This window comes from Halichoerus grypus, chromosome X (assembly GCF_964656455.1).
Source record: "Halichoerus grypus chromosome X, mHalGry1.hap1.1, whole genome shotgun sequence".
NCBI classification, from domain to species: Eukaryota; Metazoa; Chordata; class Mammalia; order Carnivora; family Phocidae; genus Halichoerus; species Halichoerus grypus.
The window spans coordinates 132,103,442-132,125,962 of record NC_135727.1 but is presented as its reverse complement, the minus strand read 5'-3'; the positions used below and the strand labels follow the sequence as shown (position 1 = coordinate 132,125,962).

At 56.3% G+C, this 22,521-nt stretch overlaps 1 protein-coding gene across 2 annotated transcripts in view; it reads right to left on the bottom strand.

Annotated features, from left to right (window-relative positions):
* The window catches only part of PPP2R3B (protein phosphatase 2 regulatory subunit B''beta), a 54,745-nt gene that overhangs the window by 7,109 nt on the left and 25,115 nt on the right, over positions 1 to 22,521 (bottom strand). For both annotated transcript variants that reach the window (XM_036096470.2, XM_036096472.2), the window contains exons 2-8: positions 18,601 to 18,786; positions 7,136 to 7,239; positions 6,753 to 6,855; positions 5,734 to 5,808; positions 5,126 to 5,212; positions 2,703 to 2,859; positions 696 to 744 (exon numbers count right to left, since the gene is read on the bottom strand). In XM_036096470.2, coding sequence (XP_035952363.1) covers positions 696 to 744; positions 2,703 to 2,859; positions 5,126 to 5,212; positions 5,734 to 5,808; positions 6,753 to 6,855; positions 7,136 to 7,239; positions 18,601 to 18,786 — 761 coding nt within the window. The remainder of the gene's footprint in view (positions 1 to 695; positions 745 to 2,702; positions 2,860 to 5,125; positions 5,213 to 5,733; positions 5,809 to 6,752; positions 6,856 to 7,135; positions 7,240 to 18,600; positions 18,787 to 22,521) is intronic.

Genomic DNA, 22,521 nt, shown 5'->3' with positions numbered 1-22,521 from the left:
GTGTGTCAGGGAGAAGCGGCGTGAGTGGGAGGCCCCTGCCCACCTCCCTGCTGGGTGAGTGGAGCCTTGCATTTGGCCCCGTCCCACACTGGACTCCCACTTGGGGGAAGGCTTCAAAGGACACGTGCACGCAGAGCGTGCCCTGGAACTGCAGACAGGGCAGGACTGGCTTCTGTGGCCTCAGTCGCAGCTGCCTTGTGGCCCACTCCAGGGCCCTCTCAGAGGCCCAGGGCCTGACATGACCCACCCACACGGGGCCTGTCCTCCCCCACCCCTTACTAAACGACCTCATGTGATAATGGTGTTTGCCCCCCCTTCTTATGACCTCACGTGACAAAGACGTGTGTCCCCTTAATTATGATCTGGTGTAACAGAACTGTGTATGTCCCCCAATGACATCACATGACAAAGCTGTTTCCCCTTAGGAGCTTGTGTGACAATGGCATGTATCCTCCCTTAATGACCTCGTGTGACAAAGGTGTCCTCCACTAGGACCTCATGTGACAGTGGCATGTATCCTCCCTTATTTATGACCTTGTGTGACAACAGCATGTGTGTCTTCCTCATGACCTCACGTGACAATGGCACTCCCTCTCAACACACGACAAGCTCACGTTAGGGAATGAATGAGCTAGAACTGGACTCGGGCACAGAACATTGGCCAAAATCACAAGAAAATGGCTGTTAAGACGTACCTTGTCACCGCCCCTGAGAATATCCTCTCGATCATCTTGGTGGATATAGCTGCAGAAACAGAACCGGGCTGTGAGCCGCCTGCACGTACGGTCACGGCCCAACCTCAAACGCTCGGGGAAAGCTGGGCAGGCTCGGGTCTGAAATGCTGAGCCCCAGGCCTGGCGGGGGTGGAACCTGAGGAACCCACTCTCCCGCATGTGTCCTCCCCAGGGCGCTGCCCAGAGCTTTCCTGTTCCGAGGACTGAGCCCCAGTCAGAGCCACGAGAGTGGAAAGCTGACCCAGGGGCTCCAAGACAGAAGCAGACTAAAGAGCAGACCACATTTATAGTCACACTCTCAGATGCTCCACCTCCAAACACTCTCCCTTTGATTTTAAAACCAAATGTGTTTAAACTAAAACCTGACAAGTGAGAAGTGAAAAGCACTGCCATCAGTCAGCTTAGGCGCCTGTCACAAAGCACCACCGATGGGGCAGCTTGAACAACACATTTATTCTCTCCTGGTCCTGGAGGATGGGAGTCTGAGATCCAGGTGGGGCTGAGGCTGGTTCCTCCTGAGGCCTCTCTGCTTGGTGAGTAGACCCCATCTTCTCCCCGTGTCCTCACGTGGTCATCCCTCTGCGTGTGTCTGTGTCCTCATCCCTCTTCTTGTAAGACCCCAAACCTATGAGATCAGGGCCCAGCCTAATGATCTCATTTTACTGTAATCACCTCTTTAAAGACCCCACTTCCACTTACGGTCCCATTCTGGAGTCCTGGAGAATGTGGCTCTGACAAATGAATTTTGGGGGGACACAGCTCAGCCCATACCAAACACGGGACCCACAAGACAGAGAAACAAAGACAGTCTCTTTCCACATCTCCCAATTCATCCCACCTTGATGAATGTTATCCTGATACAAAATGACTGGGTGCTAAACAGGCTGACTTGTGTCTCCCAAAAAAAACATTTCTAAATCCTGATTCCTGAACCTTAAATGGAAATAGGTCTTTGCAGATGTGATTAAGTGAAGGATCTGAGATGAGTTCATCCTGGATGAGGGTGGCCCTAAATCCAACGACACGTGTCCTTGTAAGAGACAGAAGAGGAGACACAGACACAGAGGAGAAGCCACGTGAGGACGGAGCCAGGGATGGGATGGACGCGGCCACAAGCCCAGGGACGCCTGGAGCCCCAGAAGCTGGAAGAGGCAGGAAGGACCCTCCCTGGAACATGGCACTGCCCCGCCTGGATCTCAGCGGTCCTGCCCCGCCTGGATCTTGGACTCTGGTCTCCAGAGCTGGGAGAGGATGAATTCCTGTTGTGGGACGGGCCCGGTTTGTGGTCATTTGTTACCACCTCAGCAAACTCCTGTACAACCCTGCTGGGTGACCGGCCATAAATTCCTTGACTTTGGATACTTTGAGGGTACTTGGCTGTTGTCTTAGGCCCCCTCTGTTACAGCACACAGTGAACTGTGTGACAGCTCACTTGGATGCACACATCCAAAGACTGAAAACATGGACCAGCAAAGGAAACCTACCTCGTGGGCTGCACAGGACAGGGTCAGCTCTGACCCGTCTGCCTGCCTTCTCACGACACCCAGGTCAGGGTCGCACCTGAAACTTGGCCTGGCTGCCGCCAGCAGCATGGGCCAACCCTGCGAGCACCACCGCTCTCGCAGCTGGAGGCTCCTTTGTGGGCAGGTCAGCACCCTGCAATGTGTGGGTGTTTCTGTCTCCTGCGTGCATCATGACCCATGTGTGTCCTCATCTTGTGTGCCCTGCATGTCCCACATGTGTCCCCATCCCTCAGGTGTCTCGTGCATGTGCATCCTGCGTCTCCCGTATGTCCTGCAAGAACATACCACTCCTGGAGACGATGGGCGTGAAAAAGAGGAAGACAATTTTAGACATCAGGCCACAGGCCCAGGGGAGGTGGCCATGGCCAGTGGCACTGGACAGAGCAGGGTGCCTGAGGGGCCAGCACCTGTAGGTCCCCTTGTCCCACACAGGCTGCATACTAACCGTGGTCGTTGTGCCGGGCCAGGTCCTGGGAATCGATGAGAAGGTCGTGGTCTGTGTCCAGCTCCCAGAACTTACAGTAAATGACATAGAAGTGCTCGTATGAGAAGTACTCTGTCAGCTGATTGATGTCTGCTTCCTCTTCCAAGAGCGCCACATTCTGCCAAAACAAACCCAACAGAACTGGTGCATTTTCCACAGGAGCTGGGCTTCCTGTGGGTGGGAGGGCATAGGAGCTGGGCTTCCTGTGGGTGGGACCCTCCCAGGTGTCTCATATTATGAGGGTGGAGGGCCCAGAACTGGTCAAGACAAGCCTGGGGTCGGGAGCACAGCATCTAGGTCAGGAGCGCACTGCGGTCAGGGTTGTGCCTAAAACTCAGCCTGGCTACTGCTGGCAACATGCGGCAGTCCTGCGAGTGTCAACCCTCTAACAGCCTGGAGCCTCCTTCTGTGGGCAGATCAGCACCTTCCTCATTAATGCCCACACGTGCACTGAACCTGAGTGAAGAGGACACCTTGATCTCCAGTGCCTATGGGTCATTTCTCCTGCATGGATGGCAGATGGTCAATGGGTGGGTAGATGGGTAGAGATGGATGGAGGACGGTGGTGAACAGAAGGATGGAGAATGGAAGATGGACGGGTGAAGGATGCAGGATAGACGTAAAAGGGTGGAGGATGGAAGGAAGGATGGAGGATGGATGGAGGAGAAGACAGAAGATGAAAAATACGGATGGGAAACGATGGAGGATGGGTGGTGGAGGGTGGAGGATGGATGGATGGGTAGAGAGTGGAGGATGGACGGATGGGTAGAGGGTGAGGATGGATGGATGGGTAGAGGGTGGAGGATGGACGGTCCAGAGTGGAGAGTGGAGGATGAAGGGTGGATTGGTGGATGAAAGATAGAGGGTGGAGGGTGGAGGATGGATGGATGGGTAGAGGATGGAGGATGGATGGATGGGTAGAGGGTAGAGGATGGATGGATGGGCAAAGGGTGAAGGATGGATGGATGGGTGGAGAGTGGAGGATGGATGGGTAGATGGTGGAGGATGGATGGTCCAGAGTGGAGGGTGGAGGATGAAGGGTGGATTGGTAGATGGAAGATAGAGGATGGAGGGTGGATGGATGGGTAGAGGATGGAGAATGGATGGATGGGTAGAGGGTGAAGGATGGATGGATGGATAGGTAGACGATGAAGGATGGATGGATGGGTAGAGGATGGAGGATGGATGGATGGGTAGAGGGTGGAGGATGGATGGATGGGTAGAAGGTGAAGGATGGATGGATGGGTGGAGAGTGGAGGACGGACGGGTAGAGGATGGACGATGGATGGTCCAGGGTGGAGGATGGAGGATGGACTGGTGGATGGAAGATAGAGGATGGAGGGTGGAGGATGGATGGGTAGAGGGTGGAGGATGGATGGATGGGTGGAGAGTGGAGGATGGATGGATAGGTAGAGGGTTGAGGATAGATGAATGGGTAGAGGGTGGAGGATGGATGGTCAAGGGTGCAGGGCGGAGGATGAAGGGTGGATTGGTGGATGGAAGATAGAGAATGGAGAGTGGAGGATGGATGGATGGATGGATGGGTAGAGAGTAGAGCATGGAATGATGGGTAGAGAGTAGAGGATGGATGGATGGGTAGAGGGTGAAGGATGGATGGATGGATGGGTAGAGGATGGAGGATGGATGGTCCAGGGTGGAGGGTGGAGGATGAAGGGTGGATTGGTGGATGGAAGATAGAGGATGGAGGGTGGAGGATGGATGGATGGGTAGAGGGTAGAGGATGGATGGATGGGCAAAGGGTGAAGGATGGATGGATGGGTGGAGAGTGGAGGATGGATGGGTAGATGGTGGAGGATGGATGGTCCAGAGTGGAGGGTGGAGGATGAAGGGTGGATTGGTGGATGGAACATAGAGGATGGAGGGTGGAGGCTGGATGGGTAGAGGGTGGAGGATGGATGGATGGGTGGAGAGTGGAGGATGGATGGATAGGTAGAGGGTGGAGGATAGATGGATGGATAGAGGGTGGAGGATGGATGGTCCAGGGTGCAGGGTGGAGGATGAAGTGTGGATTGGTAGACGGAAGATAGAGAATGGAGGGTGGAGGATGGATGGGTGGAGGGTGGAGAATGGATGGATGGATGGGTGGAGGGTGGAGGATGGATGGTCCAGGGTGGAGGGTGGAGGATGAAGTGTGGATTGGTAGATGGAAGATAGAGGATGGAGGGTGGAGGATGGAGAATGGATGGATGGAGAGTGGAGGATGGATGGATGGGTGGAGGGTGGAGGATGGATGGTCCAGGGTGGAGGATGGAGGATAGATTGGTGTATGGAAGATACAGGATGGAGAATGGCAGACAGGAAGGTAGGTGGACAGGAGGCATGGACGTACAGAGGCCCCGTGTCCCCACTGGCCAGTGGCCTACCTGCAGGAAGGTGCTCCTGCGGAGCTCTGCACACGTGATCCTCCCTGACCAGGACCTGTTGACGGTGTAGAAGATCCTCTGTATGACCTGCAGGAGGAAGGCGTCAGCAGAGCGCCTGGACACTGGGGGATGCAGGACCCCATGTGCTGGCCGAGGCACCCACTCTGCGTTTGCCAAACAGTTGGGTTGGGGATGAAAGTGCCTGTGAACCCTGTGGCCCAAAGAGCAGGCACGTGTGTTCCCCCAAAGCTAAGACGTCCTCCCAGGCTGAGAAGCCCATGGCCAGCCCTCTCCCTCCAGCCTGGGGAGGGAGCGCACACGGATCTCTGGGATGCCCCCTCTCTTGTGCTAGTGTCTGAGTTCCACACACGTGGGAAGACCCGCCAGGCTCTCCACGAGCTCGCTGTGCTTTGTGCCTCTACACGGGACATCTGCCTCTCGAGGACCCTCCCTCGGCCCCACTCAGCACACACTGCCAACATCTTATTCGTGGGCGAGAAAATCGGGGTCCAGAAAGGCCATAGCCCGAGGATCTGGGTCCTCGTTCAAATGTGTGGTGGGGCCTGTAGCCGGGGTCCCGGGGGCAGCGGCTGTGCCCGAATACTCACGGTGGTGATGTAGCGAGAGTGGAACTCTGACGCCTCCTTCAGGAAGGCTAAGCCCGGGTGCGTGTTCACCACGTCCTGCACACGGAAGACAAGACGGAGCTCGGGGACACGCTCCGTGCCCGCCCAGCACGGGCACCTGTGTCTTTGCCAACCCCTGCGGCTTCCACAGGGACGGGGCTGCTGTGCACAGAACACTCCAGCCACACAGCTGCTTACGGAACATAAGCCACGAGCGCGACTCTGTAAATCCCTTAGGCTGCACGCCGAGGAAGCACGGGACAGGGTGGGGGAAGCGACCATCGTGACCTCTGACAATTAACTGGGGCTCAACGCACATAAATGCACAAGGACCCACACAGAGGTCCACAGGAAGGGTTTAAATACCCTTGTTTTATGAGCTACAGTCACATGAGCCTTTAGGTGGCATCTGCTGGAATAATCCAGTTACTCAGAATGGCTACACAGAAGGGCCAGTGACAAATCTACCATTCACCCTCGATTATCTGTCTCAGACTGTGCCACGATGCTCTAAATGAGTCTGAAGAGGAAGCAGAGGATGTTCTAGAACACCACGACCTGTTTTTATGCAGCAGGTGACAGAGTCAGGGGCTGTAGTCCCCATGTCTCTGTGGCCTCATGCTCTGCAGCTGCATTTGGTCCTCCCACTCACACACATCTGCACCGTGTGGGGCACACGTGGTCCTCCCACTCACACACGTGCACCACGTGGGGCACACGTGGTCCTGCCACTCACACACCTGCACCGTGTGGGGCACACGTGGTCCTCCCACTCACACACCTGCACCACGTGGGGCACACGTGGTCCACCCACTCACACACCTGCATCACGTGGGGCACACGTGGCCCCATCACTCACACACGAGAGGGGCTGGGCCCTGGACCATGTCTGTGGGAAGCAGTACCCTGAGGGAAGGGAGCCAGACCCGTAGCCAGTGTGTGGTGTACGTGCAGGGGTGGACCTGGGAGGAGGTGCATGTGGTCTGGATGCCAGGCCATACCTGTAAGAAGGGGATGAAGTCGTCTTGCACCAAGTAATTACAGCCGGGATTCATGAGCAGGTGGACGAACTTGGCAGCGTCATCGTGACAGTTCTGGAGGATCCTGCAATGATGGAGGACGTCCCAGCGGTCCCCACACACCAGATCCATGAGGCCCCTCCCAGATACAGGCGGTGAGGAGGGCACGGGGCCATGATGGGGCGTGACATGCCCGGGAAGGGACAGCACGCCATGCCACACGCCCTGGAGGTTAGCTCCCTCCTCTTGCCGTCTCGGCCACAGAACTTGAGCCGTGATGCAGCACCTGCCCTTGGGACTATGCAGAGCTGGGGACACGTCTCCCTTCCCAACACCCGCCCCCGGCGCACAGGCGCAAGACTCACTTTCTCCACATGGCGACGAACTTGTGGACAGAGACGGAGCCCGTGCGCTCTCCCCCGGCACTGCAGAACAGCGGCCCCTTCCAGTACAGCGGGCAGCCACAGGCCTGCAGTACAGGGGCACAGCGGGCAGTCAGCGCCTCCTGGACACCCAGCTGCTGCCACGATCGCGCGTGCCCGTGGGGATGCCGCAGCGAACCTCTGCTGCAGAGACACTGGACCTTCAAGCCCATCAGCCCTGCACACAGGAGCACAGTGTTCCCGCCAAACACAAGACGTGCGTTCACTCCCGCGCACCAGGGACAGCAAGAGGTGCTTGTCCTAGCTGTCACATTGGGTGACGGGAATGCAGCTCGGGGACACGAACAGAGCACCCGTCCAGCAGACAGTCCATCAGCGGGCAACCAGCAGGCCCCCGAAGTCTGCGAGTCCAGCAGCAGCTTGGGATAACCATGGGCGAGGGAACGGACAGCGTAAATGAGGAAGGGCTCTAAACATGACATGGAAAATACCGCCCACCGGAACTTCACCACGTGAGCACAGACTACGGCGTTGAGCACGTGTGTCAGCAGAGAAGCCTGGAAAACACGGATCTAAGCTACTACCTCAAAAAAGGAAGAAAAAAAGGAAGAACACCGGAACAGGCAGACATGAAAATAAAACAGGGGCGCCTGGGAGGCTCAGTCGTTAAGCGTCTGCCTTCGGCTCAGGTCATGATCCCAGGGTCCTGGGATCAAGCCCCGCATCGGGCTCCCTGTTTAGCGGGGAACCTGCTTCTCCCTCTCCAGCTCCCCCTGCTTGTGTTCCCTCTCTTGCTGTTTCTCTGTCAGATAAATAAAATCTTTAAAAAAAAAAAAGAAAAGAAAGCACATACTCAATACAGAAAGCAAAATTGAAAGTCAGTTCTTCAAAGATCTAAAAAATAAAACACCCTTTAGCAAACTCGTCAAGAACAACAGACAGAAAACACAAGTTACGAATGTCAGCTGTCACTGCACCTCCCACAGGCATGAGGAAGACATGAAGTGGACACTAGGATAACTTCATGCCCACACGCGCCACAGTGTTGGTAACCTGCACAGAGCACCCGTGAAGGCTTAATCTAACCCAAACGGACACAACCGAAAATTTGAACAGAGCTGTAAGTCTGCAAGAAACTGAATCTGTAAAACTTGCCCAAAGAAAAGTCCAGACCCGATGGCTCCGCTATTGAGTTTGCTCAAACATTTAGGAAAGAAATCATACTGACTACATACAAACTCTTCCAGGGACTAAACATAAGGGATGTTTCTTAATTTTTATCATGAGGCCAACACACAGCAGATACTGAAATCTGTCAAGGATGCAAGGAAATTTATGGGTCAGTCATGTCTCATCAACACAGATGCAGAAATCCTATACAGAATACATGTCAGCAAACTGAATCCAGCCATTACAAAAATAATAATTAAGAAACAACAGACCAAGAAACTGAGAACAGAGGGGAACACCTTACTCTTTTTTAAATTTTTTTTTTATTTTTTAAGTAACCTCTACACCTAACATGGGACTCAAACTCACAGCCCCAAGATCAAGAGTCACATGCTCCACTAACTGAGCCAGCCAGGTGCCCCGGGAACACCTCATTCTAATAAAGGTGTCCACAGAAAACCCATGGCTCACATCAGACGCAAGGGTGACACATGATGCCTCCGTGTCCAAGCTGGGACCAAGGCAAGGGCACCACGAGTACTGAGGCCAGGGCGTGGGGGCGGGAGAAAGACAGGAAGGTACAAAGGCCCAAGAGGAGGACTCAAAACTGCTGTAATTCAGAAACGACACAGTGTGTAGAAGACCCGAGAGACTTACAGAATTTTATAAGTAACTTCCGCAAAGTTGCTAGAAGCAAGCACAATACACGTGAGGCAATTCTATTTCAACACGCTGGCCGACAATTACAAAATGAAATTTTTAGCAGCGCCATCTACGTAAAGCATAAAGAAACCCCTCAAATAAATCTAACCAGCACTGTGTGCCATCTGCACAAAGCCAACCACACACCATTGTTGGGAGACATTAAAGACCCCATGCTGAGCTCCTGTGGTGGAGACCCAATGCTGGCTCCCGAATGACCCCCAGATTCAACTGAAAGCCAACTGACATGCAGCAGGGTGTCTGTGGTGTTGTTGTGGAAATACAAAAACTTATTCAGAAACCCGTACAGAAAGGGAAGGATTTTGAAGGGTTACTGCAGAGTTCCATCAGTGAACACTTGGTGCATGTGTGCGAGGAGGGACAGACAGACCAACGGCAGGGAACAGTGAGGAAGAGATCCGGAGCCTGTCAAGTGATTCAGGAGAAAGGCAGGCCTGCAGTTCTGCGGGAACAACCATGTTCTCAGTGAGAGCACTGCAACAACAACGGGAAACCTTCCTTCACACTGTGCACAATGATCAACGCACGATGGATCCTGGTCCTGAATGGGAATGGTAAAACAGTAAGCCTTATGCAAGAAAATGTAAGAGAAGCTCTTCCTGATTTTGGAGTAGCAAAGATCCCTCACACAGGACCCAAAACATCTTTAACCCTGAAGGAAGAGAGAGGTAAACTTCACTTGAGAACTGTCTGCTGGAAGATGCTGTGAAGACAGACAAGCCACAGACCAGGAAAGAATATCTGCAACACGCAAGTCTCACAAGGACTCACAGGCAGGATTTTAAAGAACTGCTGGTCAAGGAGAAAAAGGCACACAGCACGAGAGAGCAAGAGACCTGAACAGGCACTCGGAGAAAAGAACGCACAGACGCCCATTCGGCCACGAAAACGTGCTCGGCATCAGCGCTCACGATGGAGATGCAAAGAAGTGTGTAAGGAGAGATCAGAAAGGCCCATAGGAACAGCTCAAAGTCGGAGGACTGAAAATACCAGGCGTTGGCAAGGACGCAAGGAACGGAGCTTACGCATGTGGCCGGTGGAGAGAGCCGCCGGGCAGGGTCTACCAAGAGCTGGCCATGCAGTCCCGCAGGCCACACGCTGTCCTCTAGGAGTGACCCAGAGACCTGACGCTTGCTCCCACAGGACATGGCCAAGAATGGTCCCAGTGGCCTCACTCAGGATGCTCCAGATGGAACCACCCAGGTGTCCACAAGCAGGGTGCTGGATGAACAAGCTGGTAGATTCACACCCTTTGAGGGTGTTGGTTTCGGGCCATATCGTGGAATAAAATGCAGTGATCACAAAGACGCACCCATGTGTTTTAGGCACAACCAAGACACCAGTGCCCCACACAGGTGTGGATGAATTTCATGGAGGCCACGCTGGGTTGGGGGAGCTGGAGGGGAAAGGACACCCATGCCTGACTTGTGAGAGGCGAACCAGGACAGCATCCAGAGCACGGGCTGGCGACCTGGCGCGCTGACTGGGAGTGGGCCGAAGGGAGCTCCCTGGGTGCCATGAACATGTGGTGCCGAGCTCTGGGTGGTGGTCACGTGGGTGTGTGGACACTTCGGCATGCAGGACTGGCGGTGACAGCACTGTGGCCCCTCATGGCGCCACACGTCCGTTCCCGAAGCGGTCCATGCACACGAAGCTCTGTGCACTCTCCTGTAAGGGGGCCCCTCCGTGGATGAGCTCCCAGCACGTGCTGGCATCCCTGGGGTTCCAACCAATCTGACACCTGGAAGGTTAATCCTAAGGCTTTGGTCGTGACCTACACTGCCTTGCAGCACGTTTTGTTAATTTTCTGAAGCGAGTGGGAAACGTGACCTCTAAAATGCAAGAGACAGAAATAACAGCTTATAAAAAAGTATAAAACTGTCACTTCAAGGGAAAAGATGCATCCCAATAAGAGTGCTTTTTATCAGTTTTATGTAACATACACTCAGAAAGACTCGCTCTTTGTAGAGTGCACTCAGATGCCCAGATCATGCGTCTGTCCCCACAGGGAGGAGAGCCGTGTCACCCGCCGATTCCCGCATACCCTAACCCTAACCCCACCCACACCCAGCAAGTCCCTCTCCACCCCTGCGGCTTCCCTCTTCTGGAACATTGTGTAAGTGGGCTCGTGCCGCCCGTGGCCTTCCAGGCGTGGTTCCTTTCGGTCGGCATCACGCGCTGGAGGTTCAGCTAGGCGTCACGTGTGTGACCTAACAAATACAAATCCTCGATTCTGCCCCACTTCCTGGCACAGCCAGTCTGAAACCCTTGTAATTCCCTACGGCACTGGGGTGCTAGGATCACCCTCTGTTCTGACTTTTGGTCTTTAACTCTGGTTCCTGACACAGAGCTCCCAAATCCCCTGGGGTGTGTGGGCTGACAGGTCCTTCTGTTGTCCCAAAGAGGTGCTTCTGGGTGGCTCCTGGGTGGGGCTGGACCGCAGGCAGGCTGAGCCACGATGAGACACTTGGGATGTTCAGCCCTGCACCATCCTCCAGAGAGGAGAGCACCTGGAGGCCGGGAGTATGACGCATCATGAGTACAGGGGAAGCCTACGTGGAAGTGAAGACGAGGCGTAGAGAGTTTCCGGGTGGTGAACGCATCTGAGCACATGAAGGGTGGGCGCCCAGCTCCACCGGGACAGCAGCTCCTGAGCTCGGGACCCTCCCAGCGCTCACCTCGTGTGCCTCTTCCTCTGTCTGTGCAGCTCCATCCTCCCCCAAGGAGGGCCGTGGGAACCCCCGGGTCTATGGCTGGTCGGTCAGTGCACAGGTGACAACCTGGGATTCGTGGCAGGTGTCAGAAGTGGGGTGGCCCTGGGGAGCTGAGCCCGACCCCTGGGGTCTCTGCTATCGCCATGAGGCGGTACGAGAACCGAGCAGAGGGGCAGGTGATAGGTGCGTAACACGGTACATGTCCTAAGTGTCTCTGAATTCTACTTTTATCGTAGTTAAGATGCGGATGGCATTTTATGTACGTTTTACCTCAATAAAGAAGTATCTACTACCTGATTCTGTTCACGTAAAATTCTAGGAAACTCACTTAACCCACGATGACCAAGTCCCCGCGGCAGCCTGGGGACGAGTGGGGTGGTATGGGAAAGGGCAGAGGCAGGGCATGTTGGACACGTGTGTTGTCGGGACTCCGTGCATAGTTTCAGGGGACACACATACGTCACAGCTCCTCAGATTACACACGGGAAGCATGTGCCGTGTACCGTGCATCAGTTACACCTCAAGGAAGCTGCCAGAAATGGGAAGAAAGATGCACTGTGAAAAATACACACGTGAAAAGGTGTTCAATATAATCATTAGGGCAATGAAGCCGTAGATGAGTTACACGCAGGGGAGAACGGCTGAAGCTGGAAAGTGTGGAAACCAAGCGCTGGTGAGGCTTCATGAGAACTGGCACTCTCGCGCACTGCTGCTTGGAGAGGTACCACGGACAGCCCCTCTGGAAAGCACTTGCACAGTTTCTTGTAAAATCAGTCGCCAACAATTCAAGCCCGAGTGTTAGCTACCTGAGAGAGGCAGACGTGCGCACGAGTCTTCCATGTGCACACACACACAACAGCAGCTCTACTCACAAAACACAATGGATACAACAAAGTGCTCACCCACCGGGAAACACGTAAGCCATGGTGCATGCGCACACGGGGCACCGTCTGGTACTCGGTGACTCCGGTGGGGAGGAGTATCACATTATTCTGTGTGAAAGACACCAGAAGCCAAAGACAGCACGATTCCCGTCACGTGAAATTCCCAAAGAGGCAAAACCGCAGCGCCAGACCGCGTGTGTGTGTGACACGGCCAGGGAGACAGGGATGGGACTGACTGCAAGGACAGGGCTCCCTGCCCTGACGAGGTGGCGCACAGGGGACACATTCGCCAGAACATATCACGACGTGTAACGCTAGGAACCTTGCTGTGCGTAAATTCTACGTCAATAACGCAGACCAAGAAGGGATGAATCATTCGAGAAGCTGGGAAAAAATGACGGAATAGGAAAAATTACAAGAAAGTAATAAAAATGAGAGCAGAAATCATGAGATAAAAAAATAAATCCCTGGAGCTGATGGATGCTCATCTGAAAAATAACATAAGTCCATCTCCACCGTGAGTAGACAAGAAAGGAAACAGAAATAAATAATCCTACAAAGGGTCATACATACAGATCTGATAAATATTTTAAAAACGATACAAGAAGATAAGGAAAAATGTTGAAGCAATAAACGTGTAAGTTACACAAAGAATCATTTTAGAAGAAATATAAATTGATGAAAATTGACTCAAGAAATTAAAATCCTAAATAGAGCCAACAGTGAGGGATGTAAACGCTGGAAGGAGTAAGATTATCCACGCAGATAACCGTGCATCACAACCTGGGCGAGAACAGCTCGGCACACAGGAACTCCAGTCCCCGCGCTAACACGGTTCACGTTTCAGTTACGGCGGCACAGACGTGTGAGCAGACTACAGGTGTCACTGCGGCTCCTTTAGTCCATCCGCTATGAAGAGGAGGCGTAAAAACGTGCATCAGTTCTCTGAAAGTCTGGGAGGACCCGGCGCTGTGTGTCTGTTATTCGGCTCATGCAGACAGCATGGAGTGTGGCTGTGTGCCCCCGGCTCCCCCCGGTCGGGAAACCGTAACAAAGTATGTTGGCTTTGCAAGCTCTCTCCAGGCTGCATAATGCGCCAGGTCAGCCCGGTTCTCCTGCACGCTTCAGTGAAAATATGAAAATCTGCTTCTTACCACCAAAAACCAGCTTCTTCCCCAGCCGATGGGCCAAGTGATTTCAGCTCTTGTAAACCCACCACCTGGGACGGACGTTCACACAGGTTACTGATGCTGCAGCCGGAGATCGGGCAGTTTTGCTGGCCGAGGTCTGGAAGAAACATGACACGGCGCGGGCGGGATCCGTGGGAACACGAACGACCGCAGAAGAAAGGCCGACCGCGGGAACGCTGCTGTTGGCGCAGGGTAAGGGGCCACGCATGTGGAGCCAGAGGAAGTCATGAGAGCCCCTGATCGACACAGACGAGGCTGTGAGGGAAACTTGGACGCGTCCCAGAGGACGTGAGGCCAGAGACAAGCTCCACGTGAGGGGAACTCTCAGAAACATTTCACAACATTGAAAGTGCAAAGGGTACAAGGTTGAAAGCGAACCAGACTCAGGAGCAGGACCAGAGCCGAGGCTCAGACGAGGTGCTCGCTCTGTACCGTACACCAGGCGGCACGCGGACGAGCCCCACTCAAACGTCATGTGCTAACGTTTTACACAGAGATACAACACTAGCTGTTAGAATTTCTCATGTTTTAAGTTACAGTGCAATAAAAATTGGTCTTACTATTTTTTCCATTTCCCTACACGTCTGTAACGAACTGTAAGAGAGTTTTTAATGTCTCGACAAACATGTTTTAAAGGTTCCAGAACACTTGTAACTTCCCCTGGATAACACTGACCTGCACGGCGTCGGCTCGCACGGTTACTAGTGTTTACGGTCCACAGCGAGGACCGCCTGGACAGACACGGCATGAGCTCCAAGATTACAGTGTTCGCTGATAAAATACCCACGTGTAGGACAGCGTGCTACTTTCTACCTCAGAAACGTATGAATTAGATATGTATGTACGTTTCCATATACGTGCGCATTTCATAACATATACGTATATGTCCGTACGTTTGCTCTTATTGAAAAACGAAACAATAGTAAAAACAGTAAAGACACTGTGACCACCATTCCTTCTGGACGGGGTAAGGGAACACAGGGAAACAGACAGGCATAGCATGTGTACTTCTCTGAATATATCTGATTTTTGGCTTTGGCCTTGGAACCATGCATGTTTTTACACACTTCTAAAACAACACTTAAACAAAACTTTAAGAGACCAATCCACAAAAGAAGAGAACACTTCTGAACTCATCCTCTGAGACAAGTACTACCCTAACATCGAAACCAGACAAAGGAGCCACAAAACCACAACCAGCGCCTCTTACAAATTATGAATGGAGCAAAAATCATCAAAATACGAGCAAACAGAATCCAGGAACATATAGAAAGGACTATGCACCTGGGCCACATGGGACGTATTCCAGGAACGCAAGGTTGGTTTAATGCTGGAAAAATCAACTCACGGAATACACTGTATCAGTAGAATGAAAAACCAAAACCATCTGCGCTGATGCAGAAAAACCGTGTGACACCGTTTCCAAATAAAGACGCAGCACAGAAGCAACGGAAAGAAACGTCCTCAGCCTGATAAAGGAACCGCACAGCTAACGGCGCACCTTGTGGTGGAAGAGCAGATGCCTTCGCCACCAGAGCAGCAATGACACAGGACTCTCCACACCCACTTCTCTCCAGCACCGCGCGGGAGGTCTCACTCAGCGGTCAGGCACGGGGACGAAACAGGAGACACGCACACTGGGAAGGAAGAAGCCCAACGATTCCTGCTTGTAGGTTTCTACTCTACAGAATGTTAGCGGCATTACAACGGACACGTGAGTTCATGAGGATGCAGGATGCAAGGTCGATACACAATAATCAACTGCATTTGCACACACTTGCAACAAGCAAAGTGAACATACGTTTTAGAAAACAATTCCATCTATAAACCATCAAAAAGAATAAAATGCTCTGGAACAAATTTAACAAAAGACGTGCAAAACACACTTAGAAACTACAGAACGTTTCTGAAAGAAACGAAAGATCTAAATACACGGAAAGAAGCCTCTGGACATGGATCGGAAGACTGAATATGAAGATGGCAAAGGTCTGCCAACCGATGTACAGATTCAACATGACTCTTATCAGGATACCTGCTGGCCATCTGTAGAAACCGACAAGCCGATCCTAAAATTCACACGGCATTACAAAGAGCCCCAAGGAGCCCAAGCAACCTTGAACAAGAAGAACAAAGTCGGAGGGGCTACACTTCCCTGTCTGAAAACTTACTGCAAAGCAACAGTGATGAAGACAGTGTGGTCTTGGCATAAAAACGGAAATACGGGTCCACGCAAGAGTCAGAATCCAGCGATAAACCCGCATTTCATGATCAACTCATTTCCAATGAGGGAGCCAAGGCCAGTCCACGCGGAAAGACGAGTCCTCTGCACACGTGGTGCTGGGACCCCTCGATGTGCACACGGGCAGAAGATGAAGTTGTGCCCGACATCGCTATTTACAAAAGCCAACTCCAAACAGATGCAAGACGTGCACGTAAGAGGTGAAACTATACAACCCGCAAGAAAAAAATGAATAAATCTTCACGACCTTAGATTTGGCAATGATTTCCTGGACAGGACACCAGAAGCACAAGAAACAAACGGAAAAGTAGATAAAATAAAGTACGTCAAAATGAAAAGTGTAGCAATGACCCGGACAACGGGAGGAAGTACGTGTACACCACGTATCTGATCACGGACTTGTGTCTACGACACACAAAGGCCTCTTACAGTTCAACAGAGAAATGACAACCAGTTGAGAAATGGGCAAAGGATGCGAACAGACACTTGTCCAGAGATGTACAAACGGCCAACAAGCATGTGAAGAGATGAGCACACAGGACTGTCAGTCAGCAGGGAAACTGCAAATCAGTCCCATAATGAGACACCAGGGCACACAGACCACGGTCAGTGCCTCTCATCAGAGACGTGGACACAGCACGACCTCATTCACTGCCAGAGGGCACGGAAATGGCGCAGGTGTTTTGGAAAAGCGCTCGTGGTCCCACCAGCAGGTGCACAGGATTCCCATGTGACCCTGCATGACCACTCCCGGCTGTGCAGACCCCAGAGAAAGGTGACGTGTGCACACACCTATGCGTGCACGCTCACGGCAGCCGGAACAACACAAACACCCAGGAGTGGATGAATGGATAAATATGGAACGCAGGAGTAAAGAAGGAAGCGCAGATGCGTGTAACATGAGAGCAAACCTTGAAAAGATGCTGCATGCAAGGAGTCACATATAAGAAACCGTGCGTGTACGAGATGTCCAAAATGGGCAGATGTGCAGAGACGGGAAGCAGAGGAGTGGCTTCCTACGGAGCGGGAAGGAGGGAGGGAGACAACTGCCAATGGGCACAGGGTTTGTTCTCAGAGGGAAGACTGTGTCCTAAAACGGAGCTGGGCAGAGGGGAAAGGGCTGGGCCCCTCGGAGAGGGGGAAGGGCTGGGCAGAGGCGGAAGGGCTGGGCAGAGGGGCAAGGGCTGGGCCCCTCAGAGAGGGGTGAGGGCTGGGCAGAGGGGTAAGGGCTGGGCAGAGGGGCAAGGGCTGGGCCCCTCGGAGAGGGGGAAGGGCCGGGCCAGCAGGAACCCTTGCGTGCTGCCCCCGGCTCGGGCCGCTGTGCCCCCACTGTGCCCACGTGGGGCTCTGTGACTGGGGGAGGCTGAGGGGTCCTCTGTTTCTGCAAGCCCACTGCGGCGGTGCGCACTGAGATGTGGGCCTAGAACACAGCGTCCACGGGCAATGCGTGACTAACTGCGGTGGACGCCCCCCAAAAGGACGGCACACAGAAACTGAATGGGCGATGTCACGTCTGCACGTGTGAACACGGACAGTCTAGGAACACGCTGTCTGGGACAAACGAGGCCGCGGTATGATGCACACAGTGCATGGGAGCTGAGCTGACCCACACCGCGTCCTGCACTCAGGACTGTGGGTGCGTGTTCATCCGCTCCAGAAGAACGGCACCCCACACCGGAGAGACACGGGGCCACACGGGAGAGACACGGGCCACACGGGGAGAGGCACGGGCCACACGGGAGAGGCACGGGCCACACGGGAGAGACACGGGCCGCACGGGAGACACGGGGCCACACGGGAGAGACACGGGCCGCACGGGAGACACGGGGCCACACGGGAGAGACACGGGCCGCACGGGAGAGACACGGGCCACACGGGGAGAGGCACAGGCCACACGGGGAGAGACACGGGCCGCACGGGAGAGGCACGGGCCGCACGGGAGACACGGGGCCACACGGGAGACACGGGGCCACACGGGGAGAGGCACGGGCCACACGGGGAGAGGCACGGGCCGCACGGGAGAGGCACGGGCCACACGGGAGAGACATGGGCCGCACGGGAGACACGGGGCCACACGGGAGAGACACGGGCCACACGGGGAGAGACACGGGCCGCACGGGGAGAGGCACGGGCCGCACGGGAGAGGCACGGGCCGCACGGGAGAGACACGGGCCACACGGGGAGAGGCACGGGCCGCATGGGAGAGACACGGGCCGCACGGGAGACACGGGGCCGCACGGGAGAGGCACGGGCCGCACGGGGAGAGGCACGGGCCGCACGGGAGAGACACGGGCCACACAGGAGAGGCACGGGGCCGCATCGGTGCACAGAAAGGCCTGCGCTCAGCCTCTGGGGACGGGCCCTAGAAGACACAGGCGTTAACGCTCGCTGAACCTGGGACAGCAACCCATGACGTGCGTCCTTCAGGACGGAGGACGAACATTCACACAAGATCCCTATTTCTGCTTCGGAATGGACGCGAGTAGGAATCAGAGCAGCGAACGTCCGCACACTCGTGGGCGCCCACCTTGGCCACTCGGCCCATGTCCTCCATCCTGGCTCTCTCGTGCGGGAACTGTGCGAAAGTCCGCTCGATCTTGGTGATGACGGCGTCTATGTTCACGGTGTCCTTTGGACGGCCTCGAGGGAAGTAGAACGTTGGAATGCTTTGGCTGGTGGCGGGCGGCAGGGGCTCCTCCTTCTTCGTCTGAACCTAAGACATAAAACAGACGGCACCCGTGAAAACCTGTAAGCATCCCGTGTCTTCACGCTCACGTGTAATTAGCAGGGGTGAGCCGGTCGAAAAGCAAATGCACCGAGCACCACCTCTGACCCGAGTGTGGACACACGACTCCACAGAGTCCCTGCGGGAGGACACACAACCCGCCAGTGAGCGCCACACTCCCCTGCAGGCCCTCGCTGCCGAGCCTCTTGCAGTCCTGCCTCGGCCGGGACCCCTCAGGACGGGGACGGGGATGCCCAGGCTGACTGAGAAGCCGACACGGGTGCTTGCGGAGAACCTGCCCCGAGTCCTCCCAGGGGTCAGCCCCGGCCAGTTGGCCACTAACGGGCAGGCGATCACATGCAGGAATGGGTGAACCCCGTGGGCCGCGTACACATGGAGTCACCTGCTCCCACGGTACCCGTCCTGGCGTGGGACGCACCCACCACCCCTACCTGTGGGTGTCTCTCTGGGGAGAACAGGGCCGTCCGTGGCCGGAGGTTCTCTCTGCGAGGTCCCCACAAGCCATCCCACAGCCCGAGCCGCCAGCCTTGGCGGCGTGGCCGGACGTCCGACGCACCTTCCCACCACCGTGGCGTCGGCATGTCCCCAGCGGCCGCCGCGTGCCGGCATGCTGCTTGGCAGACCGCTCTGCACACAAAGCAGGGCTACGGCACAGAAGGCCCCTCCGTAGACATGACTGCTCAGGTCAACCACGGAGGAAACGTCTGTGCAGAGTCGGCCTGGAGCTGGGTGCCGGGCCAGGTGTGGGGGGACCGAGGCTGGGGCGCCCTGCTGGGTGCGCCTGGTGAACCTGCTGCCCGTCTCTGCAGGCACGGTTCCCCCGTGGCGCTTGGCAGCGTGTCCCACGCTGAGCCAGGACGGAGCCTTTCCTGCCACCACACACAGCTGCCCTAAGCCACGGGTGTGGACGGCTGAGAGCCGCGCATCCGGCCACCCCGGCTGAAGGGATGCGGGAGCCCAGTCCAGCCCACAGATGCATGTCCCGTCCACACCCTGCGTTCTGTGGGTTGGGACATGAGGCCACGGCCACACGTGGCAGAGGTGGCCCAGCATCCTAGCGGGAAGTGCGGGAGGCCACGCGGGGAGGACGAGGGCTACGAGACGTGCAGAAGAGGGGAATGCGGAAGGGCACACGCTGGCTGACGCCTGCTGAGCTCCATGTACATGGCAGCATGGCCGGGCCTGCCACAACCCGTGAGCCCGGGCTAGGGGAGGGCACACCCAAACGTGCGCGGGCACCGGAGGCAAAGGCTGACCCGTGGGCAGGCTCACGGGATCGCAGAGCGCCCAAGCCCTGCTGTGACCACGGCTGAGGGGGGGACCCGCACACCAACCCCAGCCCAGTGAAGAGAAGGGGGTCCTCCCGTTGTGCCCGGGGCGCTCAGAGCACAGCGCACATGCCCACTGGCCGTGCCCACGGGTGCAGGGAACAGACCACACGGTCTGCCACAGCACGCTGTCAGCAAGCCTGGTCCTGCACGCGTCTGAGACCGCCTCCCCACGGGACCCTTCACCCGCCGTGCGGGATCCCCCTTCACCCTGCCGAGCGGGACCCCGTCCCCGCTCCGTGACAGCCACAGAGACAGTCCCCATGCTCCAAAGTCACAGTCCAGTGCTGTCCCCGTGCCCCAGGTCGCCGCTCAGCACACAGTCCCTGTGCTCCCCAGTCACAGCTCAGAGACCGTCTTCCGTCAACCTGAGTCACACGTCAGGACAGTCCCCATCGTCCTGGCTCACACATCAGGGACAGTCCTGTGTCCCCTCAGTCACACGTCAGGAGGGTCCCCGTTGTCTGGCGTCCCACATCAGGGACGGTCGTGTGCCCCCTCAGTCCCACGTCGGGATAGTCGTGTGTCCCCTCAGTCACACATCAGGAAGATCCCCGTTGTCCAGCGTCCTACATCAGGAACGGTCCTGTGTCCCCTCAGTCCCACGTCCGGGACCGTCCTGTGTCCCCTCAGTCCCACGTCGGGGACGGTCCTGTGTCCCCTCAGTCACAGGGCAGGGACGGTCCTGTGTCCCCTCAGTCCCACGTCGGGGACGGTCCTGTGTCCCCCTCAGTCCCACGTCGGGGACGGTCCTGTGTTCCCTCCGTCCCACGTCGGGGACGGTCCTGTGTCCCCTCAGTCCCACGTCGGGGACGGTCCTGTGTTCCCTCCGTCCCACGTCGGGGACGGTCCTGTGTCCCCTCAGTCCCACGTCGGGGACGGTCCTGTGTCCCCTCCGTCCCACGTCCGGGACGGTCCTGTGTCCCCTCAGTCCCACGTCGGGGACAGTCCTGTGTCCCCTCAGTCACAGGGCAGGGACGGTCCTGTGTCCCCTCAGTCCCATGTCGGGGACGGTCCTGTGTCCCCCTCAGTCCCACGTCGGGGACGGTCCTGTGTTCCCTCCGTCCCACGTCGGGGACGGTCCTGTGTTCCCTCCGTCCCACGTCGGGGACGGTCCTGTGTCCCCTCAGTCCCACGTCGGGGACGGTCCTGTGTCCCCCTCAGTCCCACGTCGGGGACGGTCCTGTGTTCCCTCCGTCCCACGTCGGGGACGGTCCTGTGTTCCCTCCGTCCCACGTCGGGGACGGTCCTGTGTCCCCTCAGTCCCACGTCGGGACGGTCCTGTGTCCCCTCAATCACAGGTCAGGGACGGTCCTGTTTCCCCTCAGTCCCAGGGCAGGGACAGACCCGTCATCAGGTCATTCCCTCTACTCCCCGGTGATCAGAGGCCTCCCCTTCCAAGACTCATGCACGTTTTCGTGAGACGCGTTCTCTGTTCAGCCACCGCGGGGGCCGGCGTAATCGGACACAGCAGCGTCTGGCTTCCGGGGCCTTGAACCTTCGTACAGAGAGCAAGCGCACACAGGAGCGCACGGAGATGCAAACCAGTGGAGTTTGGTGTGGGGGCGGGGGGGGGGGGAACAGGGGGAAGGGGAGGAAAGGAAGGGGGAAGGGGAGAAGGAGGGGGAGGGGAGGAGGAAGGGGGAGGGGGAGGAGAGGGGAGGGGGAGGGGAGGAGGGAAAGGGACAGCGGGAGGGGAGGGAAGGAGGAGGCTGGGGCGTGGGAGACATGGGAAGGGGAGGGGGAGGACGGGAAGGCGGGAAGGAGGGATGAGGGAGGGGTGGGGTGGGAAGGGGCTACGCACTGAGGCTGGCTGGGCCCGGGAGCCTGGGGGCCACCGGCTTCTGTGTCTGCTCTGCAAACACGGCCCTCGCTGCACCGGTCTCCCCATCAGCAGGAAGCCTCTGGTCCACGGGAGCCACGCTCCCCTTCCCCCTCGACGCTGGTGCGGGAGGAGGGTTCCTGCCCAGAGGGTTTGAGAACCACGGCACCCGGGGAGGGGCAGGTGCAGGGTCTCTGGCACATACCCCGTCGCCGCCCGCCTCAGGGCCTTTGCACCCGCTGTGCCCTGACAGCCCCACAGCCCCTCACTCCCTTCATCCCAGACCACACTCAGCTCCTGCCGCCACAAAGTCCACCCACCCCCATCCTGCCACCCCTTCCCGGGCGGGTCACAGGAGCTCAAGAGGTCACCCTGAACAGAGAACACCCCTCCCGCACCCTGCCGCTCCTTGGCGGCCGCATCACCCAGGCCACAAGGTCAGCTGCACACAAAGCACCAGCATTCCCCGCAGAACCCCGCCCCCTGCCCTTCCCCGGCCTCGCCACGGCTCACCAGGCTCAGAAAGTCTGTCAGTGCTCCCGCTAGAGGGAG